The 24,515-nt window shown below is 36.2% G+C and overlaps 1 protein-coding gene across 2 annotated transcripts in view; it reads left to right on the forward strand.

The window, feature by feature from the left end:
- THEMIS (thymocyte selection associated) overlaps positions 1–24,515 on the forward strand; it is a 184,870-nt gene that overhangs the window by 90,514 nt on the left and 69,841 nt on the right. For both annotated transcript variants that reach the window (XM_004740174.3, XM_013063567.2), the window contains exon 4: positions 5,751–6,799. In XM_004740174.3, the coding sequence (XP_004740231.1) occupies positions 5,751–6,799 (1,049 nt within the window). The remainder of the gene's footprint in view (positions 1–5,750; positions 6,800–24,515) is intronic.

The raw sequence follows: 24,515 nt of genomic DNA on the forward strand, positions 1-24,515 counted from the left end.
CTGGGTACTAAAGCCCAGTCAAGTTGATAGATAATAACCATCACAAACATCAGTGGAGAACCTTGTCGACGTGTGTCATCCAGGATAAGAAAATGGGTAGTCACGTCTCATAGCTTTTATAAATTAAATAAAAATATGAAAGGAAAACTATTATAAATAAGCCCATAGTAAATATAAGTATATTCATTTTAAATGACTCTTAATTTCTGAGTGAAGATCGTGATGGTTTTTTTTTTTTTTCTGCTACAAATGTTAGAGAGCAACCCAAAAGGCACTTTCTCTATTCATAAATACAAACAACAATAGAACCAGGGAAAAACTATCTAAGAAAATGAAATTGCTGGTATATTCTCTTAAGTTGAAATAAAGCTGAATAAATGGGAAAAAAAGATAATTCACAGAATATTCATAAAGAAAATTGAGACCAAATGGATGAACTATAAAGAAAATCTTAATTTAAAAGCCTAGAATAATGCAAAGTTTGGAAATTATTAATACATCTAATAATCACTATAAAAAGCATAATGTGATACAAAAATATAAACAAAACGATTCACTGAGCAATCAGATATGAAAACACTTTTAAGAAAAATATAAGTATAATCTTGGAAAGTAAATGACAAAGAAATCAAACTTAGAGAGTGAAAATTTCCAACAAATAAAAGAATTATTATTATTAGATAATAATGTTGGAGGAACTAGCAGTTGAGAGAAACTACAGGGCTGGAATTGACAAAACTTGTTTTAAAAAAAATATATGTAGAAACAATAATCTCTTATGGCTTTTTGACTAGGCCTGAGAATTAAATTTACTTAGACAGATTAAATAGAGAAAAGCAGATAGATTTACATGTTTTATGTGAAAGGGGAGCCCTCAAAAGGGAGTGAAGACTCCCGAAAAGGCAAAATCTACATGCTTTTATATTGGTTTGAATGAAAGAGGCAACTGTGGAGAAGTAACTAGACTAAGTATTGTGGGGAGACTAAAAGAAGATAAGAGTTAGTTTAACAAGGTCTGTTTGGACAGAATTCACTTGGCTTTAACTCTTTGTGGAAGGATGTTTCTTCTCTCTTGGTAAAAGGAAGGCATTTTTCACATCGGAGTTTTGTCTCCTGTTTTCAGGAAGAAAAGGAGAGATTAGAATACCTTCTTGCACCTGCTGTTTTATAAAGTGCCTTTAACTCAAAATAATCTTGATGCCAAAGTAATTTATTTTGGGCTGTCATATTCTGCCATCCTTCACTTTTAAAGGATAATTTTGCTGGAGATAGAATATTAAGTTGGTGGGTTCCTTTTCTTTAAACACTTTTAAGTATGCCACTTACTCTCTTCTTGCTTGAATGCTTTCTGAAGAGAAGTACAATCTAGTTTCTATCCTTCTTCTTCTAGAGGTAAGATTTTCTTTTCTTAGGGCTTCTTCAGGTTTTCTCCTTTTTTTTTTTTTTTTAAATTTTCTATGGTTTGAATATGATATGCCTAGGTGTAGGGTTTCTGGTATTATCATGCTTGCTGTTCTTGAGCTTCCTCAAATTTGGAAAATTCTCCACCATTATTACTTCAGATATTGTTTCTGTTCCTTTCTCTCTTGTTTTCCTTTTGGCATCACTATGGTGTGCATGTTCTACCTTTTGTAGTTACCGCACAGTGCTTAGATATTCTGTTCCTTTTTTTTTCCCCCATTCTTTTTCTTTTAATTTTCAGTTAGGGAATTTTCTATTAATATATCTTGATGTATCTTTAAGTTCACTGATTTCTTTCCTTAGCCATGTCTAGTCTAGTGATGAACCCATCAAAGTCATTCTCCATATCTGTTAGTATGTTTTTTTAATACCGAGCATTTCCTTTCAATTCTTTACAAAAGTTTCCATCTCTCTGCTTACATTACAGCATCTTTTCTGCCATTTTCTTCCATTAGAGCTCTTAGCATATTAATCATATTCTGAATTCCCAGTCTGGAAATTCCAAAATCTCTGCATATCTGAGTTTAGCTTTGTCTCTTCAGACAACACTGTTTTTCTTTTTCTTTTACTAGACTTTGTAATTTTTTGTTTAAAGCAGACACAATGTATCAGATAAAAGAAACTGATGCAAATAAGCCTTTAATATGAGGTTTTATGTTTATCTAGCTGTGAGTTAGTCAGTGTTTACTGTTTTCTGTATCTATAGATGTTAGAGGCTAAAATTTTATTCAGAGTCCTTGTTTTTTGTCTCCCTGTTGTTTTTCCCTACAGACCACTTTTTTTTTTTTAAGCTTTTATTTATTTATATGACAGACAGAGATCACAAGCAGGCAGAAGAACAAGCAGAGAGAGAGAGGGGAAGCAGGCTTCCTCCTGAGCAAAGAGCCCGATGCAGGGCTCGATCCCAGGACCCTGAGATCATGGCCTGAGCTGAAGGCAGAGTCTTAACCCACTGAACAACCCAGGAACCCCTAGAGACCACTTCTTAAACAGAAATATAAATGCTTCAGTTATAATCCCCTGTTATTATACAGGAGTCTTGTTGATATGGTTAGTAAGGTATAGGGGAAGAGATGCATTCTATAATCCTGTATTTAGGTCTGAGTCTTTTCATGGCACTGTGCCCTATGACCCTCACAAGTGCTTCTCAGCTTTCTTCCCCATGCTTCCTTAGATGAGATAGAATATGGCAAGTGGGGGCTGGAGGTGGGTATTTCCCTTCCCCATGTGGAAAGATAGAAGAGATAATAATTGGGTATTTCCCTTCCCCTACATCAGTTCAACTCTGGTAAAACCCAAGTTGGTTAGGCTGTGGTAAAATAGTTTTCCTTGAGGGCAGACCTTTTTTTAAGGAAAACTGAATGCTGTGACTTTTTCTATTATTCTGCTAGAAGCATGAAGGGATTTTTCTCTATCTTCACCCTGAGAACCTGGTGGGTCTCTTGGGAATAAATATGAAAGTGGGGGTGGGAATCCCCCTAAACATGGACCCCAGAAGTTTTATCTCTTAAACTTGTCTAGGCTTTGTCTCCAGCAAGTAGTCAATTACTCTTAAAGTGTTCTTACTAGTTGTTGAATCCAGTGGAGGCTTCTGCTGCCAATAAGCAGTAAGTGTGTATTAACCTATTTATCTCATTTTGGGAGCGATGGTTTGCCCTGTAATCTCAATTCTCTGATGGATCAAAGACGAGTTGTTGATTTTTCAATGCATGTACTATTGTTCCTTATTGAATCTTCTACTAAGGCACATTCATTGTTATTATTTTTATACCTTAAAATACTAGATTATTGTTCTACAGAAATTAAATAGTAAAAGTAAAAATACTTATTGCACAGAAAAAGCCATTGAATAAGATAAACTACAACCTGCAGGGGCATGTTTTAACTGATATATATATATAATACCTTCTATGACATATAGCAGGAGTATTAGTGGTACAAAATTTTTTTCCCAAGGAAATTTTATGTGGAACTCTACTTATTTAACAGATCACATCCTTTAATGCTCAGTCAAGGATATTGTTCTGACAATAGTTTTTCATTTATTCAATTCATTTATTGAGTACCTACTATATACCAGGCGCTATTTGAGACGCTGGGATATGTTGGTCAACAAAATAACCATAGATTCTTATACCCACGATACCTGTAGTGCCCAAATATAGTTTGGACCTAGGCTACATTAGGGTCCCTATGTTCTGATGGATCAGTTCAGAGCCTGCAGAAAGTCCTTAATGACATCTGTTCTACCAATGTTTCACTATTCCCTCAACTTGAGAAATGGCATGAGACTATGATGCTTACCTAATGCTAGTGCTACAATTTTTAGACCTCATTAATTTCTATCCAACTTGCTGAGATCTTAGAGTTTTAAAAATTACCTTCAGATTCAGGGAAGCCTGTGGCAATAATCTTTTTTTTTTTTTTTTAAGAATTTATTTATTTGACAGAGAGTGAGAGAAGGAGAGAGAGCACAAGTTTGGGGAGCAGCAGAGGGAGAGGGGAAGCAGGCTCCCTGCCGAGCAGGGAGCCCGATGCGGGACTCGATCCCAGGATCCTGAGATCATGACCTGAGCTGAAGGCAGAAGCTTAACCCACTGAGCCACCCAGGTGCCCCCTGTGGCAATAATCTTAAAACTTTGAGTATATGGAGGACCTGGGTTGCTTAGTTGGTTAAGTGTCTGCCTTTGGTCATAATCCCAGCGTCCTGGGATCAAATCCTGCATAGGGAAGCCTGCTTCTCCCTCTGCTGCTCCCCCTACTTGTGCTCTCTTTCTCTCTCCCTCCCTCTCTCTCTCTCTGTGTCAAATAAATGAATAAAATATTTTTTTTAAAGTTTGGGTATGCTAAACTTTTTACAATGAATTGATGAAGGTAAGAAGTGTTCTTTGAGTCTTTTTATTTTTTTTAATGAAGCATTTTTATAGATTTTCATCCTTTAGACAACCATTGATTTTTTTTCCCTTTTTTTCTGTTCTCTATTCAAGAATATAAAATAATGCTTTTTCATGTTATGCCTTCAGGAACTCTGTTACACAGCATGTGCAAATAATATAACACTACTTATAAAGTTATAGTTTCCAGATGCTGCATAAAGTTAAAATATAAAACATAATAACATAGGTAATGCTTTTAAAGAGGAAATTCTGTTTTCAAAATCTTCCAAATTATTTGTTTTCAAAAGCATGCAAGGAAGAAAGTGTATTGATAGAAATGTGGCTGGAGATATTGGGAAACAACAGTGGATTGTGAAAACGCTATAAAACATTACATGGTAGGAAACTGTCAGGACAATATAAACCATTATACAACTCTGTTAATAGTAACTTTATTTCTAATTCAAGACCATTCTAACAATCTAGGTGAGAGAGTGCATGGAGAGCAGATAAATAATTTTAGGGCAATATTTTAAGTGTCTCTCTCGTCTCCAACAAAGACTTCCTAGGATAGTGGGTGCTTAGAAAGAATTTGAGGTTTATTAGAGTCCTCAGTGCCACATTAGGCAAAGAATACATTGGTAAGTACCCACCAGCTTACCTAAGGCTCCTGAATGGCTTCTCCGTGCTTCTCTGTGACTCTCCTTTTCTATCCAGGTTAATGGAGCATCAGCAGAGAAAGAATAACTTCCACATTGGAAAAGCATGCATCTTGTTGTTGACTTCCATATGTTAGTCTTAAGTACCTTGTATCCCATGATCTTGCAGTGTTGTTCTGCAAGGGAACAGAATTTTGCATGAAGAATGTTTGTCTTGGGCCTTATGCAGGAAGGGTCTTATTCAAAGTAGTGAAAATTTCTTTTAAGATAATTTCATATATTATGGCTGGAGCTCAAGAGCATGACTTCGAATGATGTTATAAACCTTCTGAAAAAGATATATATACACACAGATATATACTTATAAATATGCACCTATATTTATCTATGTTATGTGAGACAAAACTATTTTAAAAACAGGAGAATGATTAACTCTAGAATCAGGAAAATAGTTATCCTTAGGTTATAGTGAGGCAGATGAAATTTTGATAAGCTTCATAGGGCTCTAAGGAAGGAACAAGTTAATATCTCTTTTGTAAGCTGAGCAGTGAGCTTATGGGAATTGATTTTACATACGATCTACTTCATTTTAAAATCTGAAAAAATGAAAGTCACACATAAGAAGTGTTACATCATGAGTCTCTGATTTTTTTTTCAAGTGGAATTTATCTATGATGCCAGTAAGGATTCTAATACCATCTCAGAGCAACACTTTGATGGACAAAATGTCATAATCTTTTTTTTTTTCTTTCAGTCCGAAAGGATATAGTTCGCATCCTCCCCAGTTTAGATGTTGAAGTCAAAGACATTACTGACAGTTATGATGCCAACTGGTTTCTTCAGCTGTTATCTACACAAGATCTCTTTGAAATGACCAGTAAAGAGTTCCCCATAGTGGCTGAAGTCATAGAGGCACCTCAGGGAAACGAGCTGCCCAGAAGCACTTTACAGCCTGGGAAAACCATTGTGATCCACAAAAAGTACCAGGCATCGAGAATCTTAGCTTCAGAAATTCGAAGCAATTTTCCTAAAAGGCACTTCTTGATCCCCACTAGTTATAAAGGCAAATTCAAGCGGCGACCTCGGGAGTTCCCAACTGCCTATGACCTTGAGATAGCAAAGAGTGAAAAGGAGCCTCTCCACGTGGTGGCCACCAAGGCTTTTTATCCCCCTCATCATGAGCTATCATCCGTATCTGTCGGGGACCAGTTTCTAGTGCATCACTCACAGACGACTGAAGTCCTTTGTGAGGGAATCAAAAAAGTGGTGAATGTTCTGGCCTGTGAAAAAATCCTCAAAAAATCTTATGAGGCAACACTGCTCCCTTTGTACATGGAAGGAGGTTTCGTAGAGGTGATTCACGATAAGAAACAGTACCAGATTTCTGAGCTCTGTGCACAGTTCCACTTGCCCTTCAACGTGAAGGTATCTGTGAGAGATCTTTCCATTGAAGAAGACATTTTGGCTGCTACACCAGGACTGAGGCTGGAGGAAGCTATCACAGACTCTTGTCTACTCATAAGTGACTTTGCCAGCCCCAAGGAGTGCTGGGAAATTCCTGTCAGCCGCTTAAATATGACTGTCCAGCTAGTTAATAGTTTTTCTGGGGACACAGGATCAGTTCTAGTCAGGAGTCTGGTTGAAGAGATCACCGAAGAACAGTATTACATGATGCGAAGATATGAAGGCTCTTTTTCCCACCCCCCACCTCGCCCTCCCAAACATCCCTCAGTGGAGGAAACAAAGCTAACCCCGTTCACCTTAGCAGAAAACAGGGCTGTGGGTCTGCTTAAGTCTCCCAAGGTAAGGCTATGATTTTGTAGTTTTTCCTTTTTAGCATTTTTCTTGAGGCAGTTTATTTCAAGTCTCCTCCGAGTTTGTTTTTTGCTTACTTTTCTTTCTTTCATGCCATATTTGAAATGAGCCTTTCTGATGCACAGTAGATGAATGAACATCAACAGAGCATAAGCTGTTGCAGCATTTTGTATTTTGATGCTTAACCAGTAGATGTGACAAGAAGTTTGTATTGAATTAGAACTAGCAGGGATGACATTTGGATATGATGACCCAAACTGCCGTCTCAATGGGTCTTGGTAATTAGGAATGTTTGATAAGTTTCCTCAGAAGCAAATCTCTTTTATTTTGGAAGTGCTGTTCTTTTTTCTAGGTAGAATTGTTTTAATACTTCATCCAGGAAATGAGCATACAATAAACTCCCTTCTTCGGGGGGGTTATCAGTAGCATGCATCTATAACACATGTCTTCATTTTGTTTTATGTGCAAAAAGATGTAAAAATATCTTGGCAGAACTGTGTGTGAGCATATGAGCATCTGCCCACATTCTGCCTATCTGAGGATTGTAATCTTTAACAGTTCTATTGAAAAACAAAATCAATAAAATTGCAGACAGTGTGAGATCATAACAGAATCAACAACTCCATAACCATTGGAAAGATTTGGGAAGGGAGGGGTTTCAGCTTCAGTTCTACTTAAAGTCTTTGCTTCTTGAAAACTGCCTGCTGTGTGCCTGGAAAGCACTTGCCAGTACACCATGGAGTGTTAGGTCGTTTATCTGGCCGGCAGTGGTGCTGTGGTGTGTGGAAGGAGTGCATTCTGGCCTGGCAGATGTTGTTCGAGCAGCTTGGGGAAACAAAGCAATTAGTAAAACAAAGAGAGATGCTGTGTTTACTCTCTATACTCAGGAATGATAGCAGCCTCAGGCTTCAAGTATGTGGGTATGAAAATACTTTTAATTCTACATTTCAAAGAGTGCATTCTGAGGGTATGCTGGATAAATCTGGAAAGAATCTTCAAGCTCATCTTCAGAAGAAAGATAAAAGGAGCAGAAATTTCCTTTCCAGAAAAAACAATCTTGAAGGAGTCATTTATTTTTATTTTTATTTTTATTTTATTTTTTAATTTATTTTCAGCATAACAGTATTCATTGCTTTTGCACCACACTCAGTGCTCCATGCAATCTGTGCCCTCTCTAATACCCACCACCTGCTTCCCCCAACCTCCCACTCCCAGCCTCTTCAAAACCCTCAGATTATTTTTCAGAGTCCATAGTCTCTCATGGTTCACCTCCCTTGAAGGAGTCATTTTAAATAAAAAAATTGTTCCCAAATAATGTTGATTAACAGGTTGCTATTAATGTGGAGTGTGTCTGACTTCTACTGTTTAATATATTTTTATTGCTGAACGGAATGATGTGAGAGATGGAATGCTAGTCTCATTTTTAGTGGTAGGTAGAATAATTCCCCGCCTCACCGTCCCCACACCTTCCCGCTGCAATACCTTCCCAAGATGTTCATGCCTAATCCTCCAGAACTGGTGACTATGTTACATTTGATGGCAAAATAGACTTGGTACATGTGCTCAAAATTAAGGACTTTGAGATGAGGAGATTATTCTGGATTAACCAGATAGGTCCACTTAGTCACAGATTCTTAAAAGAACCTTTCCCAGTTGAAGTCAGGGTCAGAGAGAGATATGACTCAGGAGAATGGTCACAGGGAGATAGTGTTGTGCCTTTGAAGATGAAGGAAGGGAGAATTGAGTCAGGGGATGCAGATAGTTTCTAGATGCTAGAAATTTTAAGAAAACATTCTCCCCTAAAGCCTCCAGAAAGGAACACAGCTCTGATGTGGTTTTGGAATATAGGTGAGGTATGGTGGAGTGAGGTCTGGAGCTGATGACCAAGATTCAGCCAGTCTTTTGTTCCCTCATCAGCTCTGTCAACACCTTCATTAGCCAGTGAGATTTATGTAGGATTTCTGACTTACAGAACTGTAAGATAATCAATTTGTATTGTTTAAGGCACCAAGTTTATGTTACAGCAGCAATAGAAAGCTAATATAAGACAGAAGTTAAGCATGAGGAATAAGTAAAAACTTTGCATAGAAAAATCTATATTTAAGTTAGAACATGGTGTTTTTTTTTTGTTTTTGTTTTTGTTTTTTTTTGCAAAGTGGCTAATGAATTTATTAGCTCATATATCCATGGAGAACCTAAGGGTACAGCTAACTGTCCTAAGGACAGTTGGAAAGAGAATTTTGAATGTGGCCAAAGTGGATTTTGCTTTTCATCACAGAGTTACTTTCACAGACTAGTTTTACTCATACAAGGCACATTATGATGATGGTTCCAGCATTATATAGTCTCACCACTGAGAAGAATATCATTTCTTTGTTTGTTTTCATTTTAAAAAGAGGGGGACTTTGGAGAACTTGCCTATTTCCTGGTTCAGTCGATTCCTTGGCTGTCCCAACTTACAGTCAAGACTGGTGGGGAAGGGAATGTGGACTGGTGTGTGTAGTATGTGAAGAACCCAAGATATCCATTACAGGCAGAAAGGAAGGAGTCAAAAATCCTAAACTTACGAAGAAAGCATTCATAGAAAAAAATATGGGCTACAAGTTTTAAAAATGTCATTTCACAGAATGTCGGATGAAAATGATCCAAGTGTTTTATTAGGAGAGAAACTCACAAAACAATAAGTTACACCCAGGTTACTGACTTGGAGAAACCCTCAGACCCCCTCCTCAGTTTCTTCTTTATTCACACAAATGCCACAATCACAATACTTCTGCCACCAGATATGTGAGTTTTCTGACACCAAACAGGTTGCTGACACCAAGTGGGTGTCCTACAACTTAACTCAATTTGAAACTACTTACCTGGAGATAGTGTCCGATGCCACATGTTAAGGGCTCAGTCCCTCAAGTCTGACCCCCACTTCAGATGCTAATTGCAAGTAGTAGGTCCTTGGGTTACCTACAACTTCTATCTGAGAAGGCTACAAATTGGAGGTCCCACAAACACCTCCTCAGGTTCAGTGAGCTCCCTAACAAGGCTCAGCGAACTCAGGAATTGGGTTTACTAGTTTATTAAGGGATGTGATAAAGAATAGAGATAAATAGTCAGAGGAAGAGATATGCAGGGCAAGGTCTGGTAGGGTCTTGAACATAGGAGCTTCTGTCCTGTATAGTTGGGATACACTACCCTCCTGGTATATGGAAGTGTTTGCTAGCCTGGAAGCTCTCCAAATTCCACACTTTTGGGATTCTTGTGGAGGCTTCCTCACATAGGGATGATCAATTATTAACTCCATTTCCAGTCCCTCTTCCCTCTCTGAAGAATTCCAGAGTGGACAGTGGTGGAAGGGCTGACAATTCCAAGCTTCTAATTATGAGGTGATTTTTCTGGTGAACAGCCTCCATCCAGAAGCCCATCCAGAGTCACCTCATTAGAACAAAAAAAATATTCCTGTTATCCAGGAAATTCCAAAGGATTTAGGAACTCTGTGTCAAGAACCAAGGATAGAGACCAGTATATACATTTCCTAGTATCTCACAGTTACTAAAATAAAGCTAATGCAATCTTTGACTAAATTCATATGTGTAGGATTCCAGATCAACTTAATAATCACTAATTGCTAGTTCACTGGTCAGACCATACAAGGATCATTTTGTCTATTTCTGAATCTCACTTCTTTTTAATTTAATTCAATTTAATTTAATTTTAAGATTTATGTATTTTGGAGAGGGACAGAGAGAGAACACACAAGTGGGAAGGGCAGAGGGAAAGAGAGAATCTCAAGAAGACTCCATGCTGAACATGGAGCCTGACATGGGGCTCGACCTCAGGACACTGAGACCATGACCTGAGCCAAAAGCAAGAGTCAGATGCTCAACCGACTATGCCACCCAGGCACCCCTCTGAATCCCACTTTAAAGAATATTGAGTCATAGAAGTTTGTTAAATGTTGAGTTATTTGTTAAGATGTTAAATAATCCCAAAGCCATTTTCATCTGAGAAATAGTTGAGGGAACTGTGTGATTAAACTTGAATGCTACTGTTGTATACATTAAGGAGCTACTCTGTGGCAAAGAATACATTCCTTTTTTTCTTTTCTTTGTTTTAAATATATTTTTAAAAATATATTTATTTGACAGACAGAGATCACAAGTAGGCAGAGAGGCAGGCAGAGAAAGAGGGGGAAGCTGGCTCTCCGCCAAGCAGAGACCCCAATGCGGGTATCGATCCCAGGACCCTGAGATCATGACCTGAGCTGAAGGCAGAGGCTTAACCCACTGAGCCACTCAGGCACTCCCGAAGAATACATTCTTATTTTCTATCTCACATTGGCTGAGAGTCAAAGGGAAGACAATATATGTGTAATATATGGGAATAGATTCCTTGTCCCCAAAAGGTAAAAGCAGAAGCTAAGAAACCCTAGGTCAGAGATATTATCAGGACACTTGAGCTCAGCTGAAGGCTTATCAGTCTGTTGAAAAGGGTCAATAATTCTTTGTTTATAAGTAGTTTCATCAATGCTAGTGTAGTAGATAAAGAATTATATTTTCTATGAAATCACTTTAAAATGGGAGAGAATACTATAATTTACCTGTGCTCAGACCTACTGACCTCATTTTCAACAGATTTTCCTATCATGAAGATAGAAATCTGCTTAGCAGATCATTTTTGAAATATAAACAGAAGCTCTGTCAGTTTCTGCATAATCTACTTGAAAAGTCTTGCAACCAACTATTTCTTATCATCACAGTGTCATGCATTCATATATTTCTTTTATGTTTCTTCTCATATCTACATTAAAGCTCTTCTATCTATGTATGCTTTTAGAAGTGATCGGTTAAAACACTTTTTATACTCCAGGAAGCAGTCATTGAAAACAAGCCTCTAAGATTTTAACTTGCATATGGAATATTGCTTTAAACTCGGAGGGCTGTTCATAGTTTAAATATTCAAACCCACTTAACTCCTTAAAATACCTTATTCTATATGTAGATAAGAATATTGGATTCTTCATTATGTAAGTTTACTTATGCCTTCCCAGTGGGTCATTACTTTTCTGAGATCATTTCTTGCACTGTGAAACACCAGGACGGATGCATTTACTACCTGAGAGTACAGATATTCACCACCAGTGATGAACCCTACAGGTTCATCTAGGAAGTTTAGAAATTAAGACTGTATGAGGACAGGTTATAGAGACTAGGTTAAATAGAAAGAACTGTTTTCCAGGGTAGAAATGTAACTGCTCTCTAGCTTGGGTAATGCCTAGAATAAGGAAGGATCGACTGTAGTAATGCTTTGGAAATTTTAATATGGATATATTGGGGCAGGGGCAGGTGTAGGGTGTGTGGGCTGTAGATACCCCCCAAGATAACAGTGCATCTTGAGACATAGGAAGTTTTCCATGGGAGGACTTTATTGTTTTGAAAATGTGATAACCATTAGGGGGAATAATGGATGGGGTCTGAACAAAGGGATGAAAATGTCCTGAGTGACCCCTTAACATTCTTTTTGGGCTTAGGACAGTGTAGACATAACATCTTTAAGATCTTTGCATTCTGTTTCTTCATCAGATGAGAACAGTGTCATAAAATAGCTAAATAAATGGCTGGGCTTAAAATTATTTTCTAAATGGCAATGTTGTGGGGCAGACTCTCCTTTCCTGAGGGTTAGTTCCTATGTCAGAAGTAGTTTCAGATAGTTTGAAAGAACCTGTACTCACTGGGGTTTTTGCCTGTCGTGGATATATATGGCTATGACTTCTGAGTGCCACACAGGAGAAATGTAACTTCTGTCTTCTGATGAAAGGGCCTATAACCAGATAGAAAAACAAACCTTTGGTTGAAAGATGAGATATTCCACTCCTTCAGAGATTGCACCTGGGACCAGAAATCTTGCATTTCACTAACTCTGTTTGGCCATTTAATGCCCAAGTGTCTACTTTGCTGCTGGAATTTCTAGATTTCTGTCGGGCAAGAACACCCACAGGAGACATTAAGGCGAAGAGCAAGGGAGGCAGTAATGACAAGGTGGTGTGATTTGAGCAGAAAACACGCCTGGTACCAGAATTAGAGAGCTGAAAAAGACAGAGGGGAAGCAGTAGTTTCTGGGAGGTGCAGAGACAACACTTCACCAGCTGCTAATGGGTGCTAAGACTCACTTCTGATCCAGTGTGACAGTTAGTGGTTGAAAAGTGTTAAAGAAACCACGCTCCTAGGGTAAATCTAGATTGTTAGAGAATAGTATTATATCCTGTGCTTTTGTTTGTGTTAACCTGATGTAGTATAAAGACATTAAGAGTGTTTGGGTTTGTAACCAACTCTACAGTTCTGAAGATTATCTACACTCAATGCATTCTCTCCATCTAACATAGAAGTTGTATGTCTGTTTCCCTGTGAATAGGGACATTTTTTGAAAGGCAAAAAATGGTGGAACATGGACATATATAAAAAGCTGGGATTTTAAATCTGAGAAATAAGAAAGAGGGAACTTATGATCTTCCTTTAAAATGTTGACAAATCTGTCATATTTCCAGCAGATATTTGAGCTGTACTCAAGGTTAAGGCACATACAGATTAAGACACCATGGGTTTTGAGTTGCCCAAGATCTGTAGCCTAATTTAAAGGCATGAGCCTGTCAACAGCCAACTATATTAGGAGCAGGTAAAAAAAAGTGGGAAGAGAAGGGAAAGGATGAGTAAAGGAAGTGCTGAGTTGAAAATTAGCCAAACTCAAGTTCCAGCTGAAACCCTGCAGGTAGAACTCTGTACTCAATAGGAAGTGTGGAATAGTTATAGGTTCTTTTTGTGCTTCTGGAAGTGAGAGAGTAAGCAAAACTTTTAAAGTTTTTCTCTGGTATAATATATACTATATTAATATATACAGCTGGATAGCCAAAGAATGGCTTAAATGACTTTTAAATGAAAAAAATTAGTTAAAGTCAGACATTAAGGAGACATGGCCTGATTTTCAGGAAATGTCAAACAAAAAATGAATGTTATTCAACTAATAATAAAATACTCATTTTCTCTAGAGAGTTTATGTACAAAGAATACTGTTTTCCTTCTGTGAGGCTGAAGTGTAATCCTACTCAGAAATTCTTGAATTAACCGAACTTTTGGCCCTCTTTGAGTTTTCAACTGACAATATTCTCAGCAAGGGAGTGAGGAAAGACTGATGAAAAACATTAGTGAATATTGCTCCTTGCCTCCCTCTCCCATCTGTGGAGTCGAGAACTAAATACATCACTGCATATGTGATTATCACATTTTTAGTATTAGTGGTTATTATTTTTTAGCCACAAAAAATCATTTAAAAAATTTGTTTATTTTTCCAATGGATTGGCAAAATGATTGAAAGAAATTTATAGTAAATCATTTCACATTAGATTTCTGGCTTTTACAAAGATTAGGTTAGTTTTCATTTTTAACAAACATTCATAACCTGGAAATCCCCGTTCAGAAATGACCAGTTATCACTGAAGAATCAGTATTTGAAACGCTGAGTGCACAGTATGTATAAAGTAAGGGCATGTGAATTACCTACTTCCTGTAATCCCTATAGGGATTCATTGATTCATTGAGTGTTGGCTCACTAGATATTTAAGTTCTGTTGTTTGAGGTCACTTCCTTCAATTTCATTTTTAAAATTTTCAAAAAATCTGAAGAGTAGTTAGAAAAATCTAGAGGAGGTTAGGTTATTTCCAGCTAGCTTTGCATTTTTGAAAACTGATTTATCTGAGTTTTCCATTTCTATATCAGTTCTAAATTCATTTTAGAATAAAAACCTTACCTAGAAATAAATTGATAAGACATAGGCTATATATTTGAGCAAATACGTTTTGCTACAACTCAGTTTCTTACAAGTGAACCATTACTTTTAATCTTTTGGTGGTGTTTCCAGGCCTATATAAATGAAAACATTCATGTTTTGTTTCCCAAACCAAATTTCCTGGGTAAATGTTAAGATAGAAAATGAGCACAAGAGTACTATGAAAGAATGTTTAAAGAGAGTCCTCCTAAAATCACTATTTTAAAAAAAATTTCATAAGTAGAAAACTGAAGAACAAAAAGATTTATCTCAATATTAGAGGAGAGTAGTAAGTAAAAATGAACATAGAATTTAAGAGACTAGAGGTCCATAAAAATTCTAAAAATTCAGAGAAACATATGATTCATGCTAATGCATTATTTAAGGACAATCCCTCAGCCAGCCTATTATAGCACTAAAAAATTTTTTTATCATACTTTTTCCAGAATCTAACTTCAATATGATCATGATATCTTGGAAAATGTCTACCTAGTGCTTAGTTATCAATATACACTTCTAATAAAGCAAGTTGCTTTTAGCTATTTTGTAAGACATGCCATTGTTTAAGATATTTACCATGAACCAATCACATAAAAAAAATCTCGTGAGGAGAGAAAAAAATTAGAGGAAATCCTATAAGATCATAAGGCCATTGACTACAAAATTAGCCAAATTATAGCCAAATCCTATAAGATCATTAGGCCATTGACTACAAAATTAGCCAATATATATTTGCTAAATATATGTGTGTTTATATATGTGTGTGTATATAAATATATATATGATATATATATATATCATAGACCACTAATACTGCATAAGTCTATTGTTATTTATTCAAAAAATTGAAAAGTGCTGATTGTAAAATTGTGGAATTAAACAATATATAAAAGCAAGAAATATCTGTTCTCCTAGTGTAAGAGAGAAGAAAGTAATTTTAATTTGTGATATTAAACTTACTTAGATCACTAAATTTTATATATCATTTGTCCTTATTGGAAATTCGTTGTTGTATCCAAGTGCTTTCCAAACCTTAACTAATGTTTAAAGATTTTACTTATTTATTTAACACAGTGAGAGAGACAGCAAGAGAGGGAATACAAGCAGAGGGAGTGGGAGAGGGAGAAGCAGACTTTCCACTGAGTAGGGAGCTCGATACGGGGCTCGATCCCAGGACCCTGGGATCATGACCTGAGCAAAAGACAGACGCTTAACCGACTGAGCCACCCAGGCACCCTCCCAAACCTTAACTAAAGTTTAAAAAGTGCATGCTTACTAGTTGTAAAATAGAATAAAACAAAGTTGTATGAATTGTGTAATCAAAGGATGGGAACTGCTCTGCCCAAGGTATTTTTCTCTTCATTGTCTCTGGTTCTAGCTTCTCCCCTGAGCTGTAATCATTTCTGTATTTTTCCATTCACCCTAGACTTTTATTGAGCCAAATTTGCTCTCACAGGGTTGAGAGGCATCCTGCATTCAATAAAGTATCATAAGGTCTATGATCCAAGCTGCCCAGTGTTCTGTAATTAAAAAACTATTTGCCCATTACTGAACTCTTCCTCTGTTCCTGGCATTATGTTAGGTGCTAACATGTATTATTATCTTATTTAATCCTTCACATGCTTCATGAAATGGATGCTGTCATTATCCCTATTTTGCAGATGAGATGAATGAGATTGAAAGGTATGTAGTGTGTTCTGGTTGGCAAATTTTGTGGTCAGTCCTTAGTTCTCATATTTTTTTTTTCAATTCCAGTATAGTTAACATACAGTGCAATATTAGATTCAGGTGTACAATATGGTGATTCAACTTCCATACATCATCTAGGGCTCAATAGGATGAGAGCATTCATCGATCCCTATCACCTGTTTCACCTATTCCCCCATATACTCCCTCTCTGATAACCATCAGTGTGTTTTCTATGGTTAAGAGTCTGTTTCTTGGTTTCTCTCTCTCTTTTTTATTCTTTTGCTCATTTGGTTTGTTTCTTAAATTCCACATATGAGTGAAATCATGCAGTATTTGTCTCTCTCTGACTGTTTATTTCACTTAGCATAATACTTTCTAGCTTCATCCTTGCCATTGCAAATGACAAGATTTCATTCTTTTTTAAGATTTCATTCATATATATATGAAATATATATATATGCCACACCTCTTTATCCATTTGTCTATCAATGGATATTTGGTCTGCTTCCATAGTTTGGCTATTGTAAATAATACTAAAGTAAACATCAGCATGCTTATGTCCCTTTGATTTAGTATTTTTGTATTTTGGGGGTAAATTCCCAGTAGTATGGTTACTGGATCACAGGGTAGTTCCATTTTTAACTTTTTGGAGAACATCCACAATTTTTCTACAGTGACTAGACCAGTTTGCATTCTCACCAACAGTCCACAAGGGTTGCTTTTTCTCAACATCCTTGCCAACACTTTTTGTTTTCTGTATTTTTGATTGTAGCCATTCTGACAAATGTGAAATACTCACTGTAGTTTTTATTTGCATTTCCTTGATGATAAGTGATGTTGAGCATCTTTTCATATGTCTGTTGGCTATCTGTACGTTTTTGGAAAAATATTCATGTCTTCTGCCATTTTTAATTGGATTATTTTGGGGGTGCTGAGTTGTATAAGTTCTTACAAAGGGAACATACCTCAACATAATAAAAACCATATATGAAAAATCCATAGCTAACATCATACTCAATGGGGAAAGCATGAGAGCTTTTCCCCTAAGGACAGGAACAAGTATGTCCACTCTCACTCTTTTATTCAACAAACTACTGGAAGTCCTAGCCACAACAATTAGACAATAAAAAGAAATAAAAGGCAACTGAATGGGTAAGGAAGAAGTAAAACTTTCACTACTTGCAGATAACATGATACTATGTATAGAAACCCTGAAAAACTCCACCAGAAAATACTAGAACTGATAAAGAAAGTCAGTAAAGTTGCAGGATGCAAAATCAATATGCAGAAATCTGTTACATTTCCATATACCAATAATGAAGCAGCAGAAATCAAGGAATCAATCTCATTCACATCTGTAAAAAAACAAAACAAAACAAAACAAAACAAAAACCAGTAAGATACTTAGGAATAAACCTAACCAAAGAGGAAAAAGACCTGTACCCTGAAAACTATAAAATACTTATGAAAGAACTTGAGGACAACACAAAGAAATGGGAAAAAATCCTATGCTCATGGGTTGAAAGAACAAATATTGTTAAAATGTCTATACTACCCAAAGCAATCTTCACATTTAATGCTATCCTTGTTAAAATACCAACAACATTTTTCACAGAATAGAACAAACAGTTCTAAAATTTGTATGGAACCACAAATGACCCCAAATAACCAGAGCAATCTTGAAAAAGAAAAGCAAAACTGAAGTTATCACAATTCCAGACTTCAAATTATATTACAAAACTTTAGTAATCAAAACAGTTTGGTACTGATGCAAAAGTAGACACATAGATCAATAGAAACCCTAGAAATAAACCCACAATTATATGGTGACCTAATCTTCAACAGAAGAGGAATGAATAGACAATAAGAAAAAGTCTCTTCAGCAAATGGTGCTGGGGAAACTTGTCAAACACATGCAGAAGAATGAAACTAGGCCACTTTCTTACACCATACACAAAAATAAACTTAATATGGATTAAAAACCTGAAAGAGAGACCTGGAACCATAAAAATCCTGAAAGAGAGCCAGTCAAACTTCTGACAGTAATGCTTCTGACATTGGCTATAGCAACATTTTTCTAGAATGTCTCTTAAGGCAAGGGAAATAGAAGCAAAAGTAAACTATTGGGCCCACATCAATATAAAAAGCTTCTGCACAGTGAAAGAAATAATCAACAAAATTAAAAGGCAACCTCCTGAACAGGAGATTTTGCAAATGATATATCAAATAAAGGGTTAGTGTCCAAAGCCCTTATATCATTTGAATACAAAACAGTAAATGGCATAGTCGAACACTCCCTCCTTTTTGAAATCCATTCTTTGTTTTCTGGAACATCACGCCCTTCTGATTTTCTTGTACTGTAGTGGTTGAATTTCCTCCTGGATTCTTTACTGTCTCTCCCTCTTGTGGTCTCCCTTAACTGTAAGTATCTTGAGTGATTTTGAGCTTAATCCTTAGTATCCTCTCTCTGCAGGCTCACTTTTTAAGTCCCCATCCTTACTCACAAATTCCTTATTTTATACCTATAAAATAGCTCTCAGAATTAGTCACATGTATGGATTTATTAAAAAAAGCAACTGGAAGTGGGCTCATATTTTTCCTTTAAAAACTACTTTAATGTGCTTAGATGTCATCTTCTAAAGAAAGTTCAGTTTTTGAGAAATGGTAGTCTGTGACATTGTGTCTGGTCTGTTGGAATTATTAGAGGTCAGAAAAGTGATCAGGGGAGGACAGACACTTCCTTTTGATGTTATTCTTGTAAATACTGGTTTATCATGCTAAGGATTTTTTTTTTTTTTAACTGCTTCAGTGGCAAAAGGCTGGAGAGTACCTTAAACTATGTAAGAGATGTTAGAATTTTAGGGAAGGCCTAAGGCCATTCTTGGCATCAGCAGGAAACTTAGTAACAATTGAAGTTCACTGAAATAAATGTCAGGAGCTGGACCACAAACAAGGACTGGGACCAGTAATTTTGGAATTCCACACCAAGTAGGGGATATCACAAGGTCTAGAAAGACTATGAAGACTTTTTTTCAACAAGGGAGAGATGACCTTGTTAATGAAGTGAAGGCTAATATGGATCACTGTGTTAAAGAGCTCAGAATAATGGACACATCCTTATTAAGCCAAGAAAAATTCAGAGTGTATTACTGCTACATAGAGAAAACTAGAACTATGTAATTGCAATAAAAGATTGAGGAGAAAGATTTTAAATCTATTGTTTGCATTTCTTTAGATATTACTATAATTGTATATTGCATGTAAAATGTTCTTAAATTATATCTGTAATTATTTTAAAATGTTAAGATAATGATTATTATTATAATTGTTTACACTTATTTTAGCTCCATAGATGCAAAGCCTTAATTGCATGCCATTTGCTGTGATAAGCACTGGAGACACATTGGGAGAATGAAGCACAGTATCTAAACTCAGGAGACTTTCTGTCTAATGGATTAGACACAGGAAGATAATTTCAATATGAAAACTGGAAGACAAGAATGCTCTTATTTGGAGAGAGCATGGATTTGGGGGACAGTTTATTATGATGTATCAAAAATTGGGATTGAGCTCAGAAAAGGATATTTAGATGTCCGGTTGAAGTAAGTGAGTTTAGACAAGTAGAATCAATTAGATGTACAGCGATGGTTACTGGGATCCAGCCAGAAGGTTTTTGTGATAGTGTGTAGACATAACTCAATCAGGATCCTGGAGAGGTTTATAATGGCTGTAGTGTAGAGTGATATTATGAGGGTGGAAGAGCAAATAGGGCCGAATCAGGAAAAGTGTGTCATTACCACGCTTCTTATTTCAGGCTCATAACTAGTTTGGTACACTTCTTAATTATTCTGTACCAGGTGAGGAATTCAACTCCCTCAATATCACCTTTTTAGGTTCTCTGCCATACAGTGTCCTCCCAGTGTTCAGGGCTCAGTCTTCCCGTTACTAGATCTCCCCTTTGCCTGGTTCAGCCATGAAGTGATTGTGTGACTCTAGACCCTTCTCTCTTGGGCTAATCTCCTAAAGATTGCTAACTCTGTTCTTGGGAACGCCACCCATCATCCCTTATCTTTCAACTTTTTAGTCATTTCTTCCTTTCTTTCTATTTTGCCACGAGTTACTGTTTTTTGTTTTTTGGTTTTGTTTTGTTTTGTTTTCCCTGTACTTCCACTCCTTTTTTGACAATAGACCCTAATGCCCCATTAAGCCCACAGCTAAAATATTAGCACCTGAAACAAGCTAGTTCCCATTTTCACCTCACCCTCCTAAAAGAAATGGTGCATTCCTCTAGCATGGAAGAGAATGAAGACCAACAAAATCAGTTGTATTCCATATTAAAAAAAAAAAAAAAAAAGAGTAGTCCTTCCTTAAACTGGTCTATTTTTTAAGGAATCTATACTTTCTATTAGAGGATAGAGGAAAAATGGAGGGTATTTTAGAGTTCCCAGTAGGGAAATAATAATAAAATTTCTGTTTTAGATACAAAACATTTAGAAAAGGAAAGTTTATAGAGACAGAAAACAGGTAAATGGTTGACTAAGTGGGTAGGATTAGAGATGGACTACAAACAGGCATGAAGGAATTTTTTTGGATGATGAAGTTGTTCTACACCTAGATGGTTGCCCAACCTTTCACATTTAGTAAATTCATTGAATTGTACACTTACAATGGTGAAAACATCATTTATACCTTAATAAATCTATTGAAATGTCATTTTGGAAAATCTAATTATAGAGCAAACAATCAATTCAGATAGAAGTGGAGAGAACATTAGAAAGCCAAACTACCAATATCAGACAGAGAACAATGACTGCCTCTGTGACTGGAAGACAAATATTCAAGAGATTTTAGGGGATAGTGTTTGTACGATCCATGGTTAACTAAGTGTAGGGAATAAGAAAGGCACAAAATAAGGAAAATATCCAGATTTCTGATGTAAGCATCATCACCATGGGTGGTGGTGAAACTCATTAAAAAAGGAGCTCAAGACGCAGATAGGAGGTTGGTTTTTCAGGGGCAAGGTAAGAGTTTCGTTTAAAGTATGCTCAATTTAAAATGTCTGCGAGATGTCTGAGCTGAGATGTCTAGTAAGAAGTTGATGATGGTCTACAGCTGAGGAAAGAGTTCCAGGCTGAATCTGGTGATTCAGGTGTCAGCAAATATAAATGGTAAATGAAGTTCTGCGAAAGGATGAGATGAAGCTGGAGAGTGTGTAGCTCACGAGGAAAAACAAGATGCACTTCTGTGAGGAAATCCAAAATATAAGAGACAAAAAAAGTCATTAAATTATAGAAGATTACAGTATATGTCTACTTTAGGGTGAGTATAACTTTCCCTTATCCCTCAAAGTAGAGGGAAACCAGATAATACTGAACAATAAAAGGACAGCTATACCATCTTTAAAAAATTAATCATATTAATCTTTCCTCTGTGTTTCTTATCTTTACGAAGGTCACTAGCATCTACTGAGTAGCCTAAAGCAGACATCTAGAAACAGTCCTTCCTATTTTTGCCTCTTCCCACATATCAGTCATTGAATCCTATGGATTCTACTTCCTTAACGTTTTTAAATATACACTGTTCCACTTCAGGTCCTCAACATTTCTCTTCTGGATTATTGAGACCTTCTCCTAACTAGTCTTTTTATGTTTGGTCATATTATATTCAAATTTATTATCCACATCACTGATACAGTTAACATTATAAAAGAAAAATCTTACTGTGTGATTTTCTTGCTAAAAGTTCTTTGTGACTTTCCTTTAAATTTTTTATTATCTGTCCCTTATTTGGTTCTCAAACTTTACTTCTCTCCATACCATACCTCACATTTATACTTTACCATAGTGGATTTGCAGTTTGCAAAGACTATTCTCTCCTGAGTTCCCAATCTTTCCAAATGGCATTTTATGATTTTTGTTTGTTTTTAACAACCAGTTATTAAGGACTTACTAAATGCTAAATAATTAAATAATTCTTATTAAGTCCTTTCAGTGTCCATATAAATGATATTATCATTCCCAGTTTATAGACAAGGGACCTGAGACACAGAGAATAATTGCCCATGGAAAGAGAGCTATCAGTAAGTGTTAGAGCTTGGAGCTCCAGTGGCGCAATCGGTTAGCGCGCGGTACTTATACAGTAAGTGTTAGAGCTAGAATTCTAAACTATCCTTTGTCCTTCATCTAAGTTACTATCTCTTATTACTTATTCTAAAGAAATTTCCTTGGCACCCTACCTCCCATCAGCTAATTTACAGGTCTTTGTTTGGTGCTCCTAATTTGGGTTTCTATAACAGGCCTTGTGAACTGCTATCATAATATTTACCTTTAAGTGTTAGAAAGTCTCTCTTACTTATCTGTCATACCCATTAGATACTTTGTTTCTTTAAGCCTAGAGATATAGATGTAAATATAAATAAATAAATAAATTTATATACGTAATATATATAATATAAATGTATTATAATATTTATTTATTTATGCTTCCTTGGTATTTTATTAAAGTTTCTGGTTCAGAACAGTCACTCAATAAATATTTCTGGGAAGGAGGAACGGAAGAGGGAAGAAAGTGTTTTTTTCCTAAGTAAACTCCTTTGTGTCCATATATTAAAAAGACTCTGCAAACCTGTCACATTTGGGGGTATTTTTAAACTACTGGTTTTTAATACTTCTAGGTGGAAGTATGAAATTTTTATGAAGCCAAACCTGTTAACCTTTTCATTTATGCTTATTCTTATTGCTTTTAAACTTTTTAAATTGATCCAGTACATGTCCCTCAATTCTACTTAGTTCTAATATTTTAAATATTTTATTTATTTATTTAGTGTCTGTGAGTGGGGGCAGGGGAAGAGGGAGAGAGAATCTTAAGCAGACTCTGTGGTGAGCGTGGCTTGATGATGCGGGGCTTGATCTCAAGACTTTGAGATCATGACCTGAGATTGTGATCAAGAGTGGGATGCTTCACTGACCAAACCACCCAGGCGCTCCTGGTTCTAATTTTGTTTTAGAATTTGATTTCATGTATATACTTAATATGTATATACAGATATGCATACATACATAGATATGTGTATATAGGTGTGCATATATGTCTGGATGTGTGTGTATATTTTATAACATGCATTATACACTATTGAGCTCCCATCTGACTTTTATTATGAAGGTAATTCCAAAATATTTCAATGCCATTTGTTAAGTAACTCTTTCCAATTCTTAGATATTTCCTTTAGCATATAATAAATTTCTTTATATATGTCTGTTTCTGGGTTATTCATTCTGTTTCAGAAACCTTTTATTTATTTTGAAATCATGATTGCATTTTAAAAATAGGATCCATTATTAAGTGTTTGTGTACAGATATACTTTTTAAAAGGTTTTAAGAGTAAGGCGTATTATATTAGGAAATAGAGAAAAACAAAAGAAGAAAAAATCACCAGTAATTTTTTCAATTAATATATTTTCTATAAATATTGTATTTCCATTCATTAACATATAGACTCAGGCACACATACATGTATGATTCTGTATTTGTCTCTGTGATAAAGTGATATATGTACAAACATGCATATGTATACATGTGTGTAGTCTAACAGATTGTTACATTTGACTCTGCCCTGAAATTATTCCAGAGGCCCCAAACCTCAAAACTGAAGGTGAGCCCATGAACCTCCACATTTTAAAGTATGTTGCTAGACTATCTATGCAAGACTTGAAAGGTGAAGGTCATACAGTCGGAGCCAAAGCATTAGCCAGTATTGCATCTTGGAAGCCAGGAACAAGTGCTGGAGCATTTCTGCTCACCACAAGAAAGAGAAAGGTTAAGAAGTTAAAAAGTTGAGAAAAGATTTGCTTTTCAGAAATTAATCATACCCTGTGGAGATCTTATCCCCAAAATTATGGGTAAAGAAAGTTAAGTTTTTCTTTCTTATCTCAAATTAAGAGTAAAACGTATTATATTAGGAAATAGAGAAATGGGGTCTTCAAGTGTTCCCTATGAGGGCCTTGCCATTGGGCTGTGGGAATTTGAGGAAAGTAAGAACTGACATTTGGCCCATATCTACAAAGTCTAAAGGTGAGAGGCTCTAAACTGGAGATTTTCCCCTCTGGGATAAGTGATATTAAGAGTAAACTTTGGGTGCCTGGGTGGCTCAGTGGGTTAAAGCCTCTGCCTTCGGCTCAGGTCATGATCCCAGGGTCCTGGGATC

Source organism: Mustela putorius, unplaced genomic scaffold, assembly GCF_011764305.1.
Source record: "Mustela putorius furo isolate JIRA1106 unplaced genomic scaffold, ASM1176430v1.1 tig00003863_pilon_pilon_pilon, whole genome shotgun sequence".
NCBI classification, from domain to species: Eukaryota; Metazoa; Chordata; class Mammalia; order Carnivora; family Mustelidae; genus Mustela; species Mustela putorius.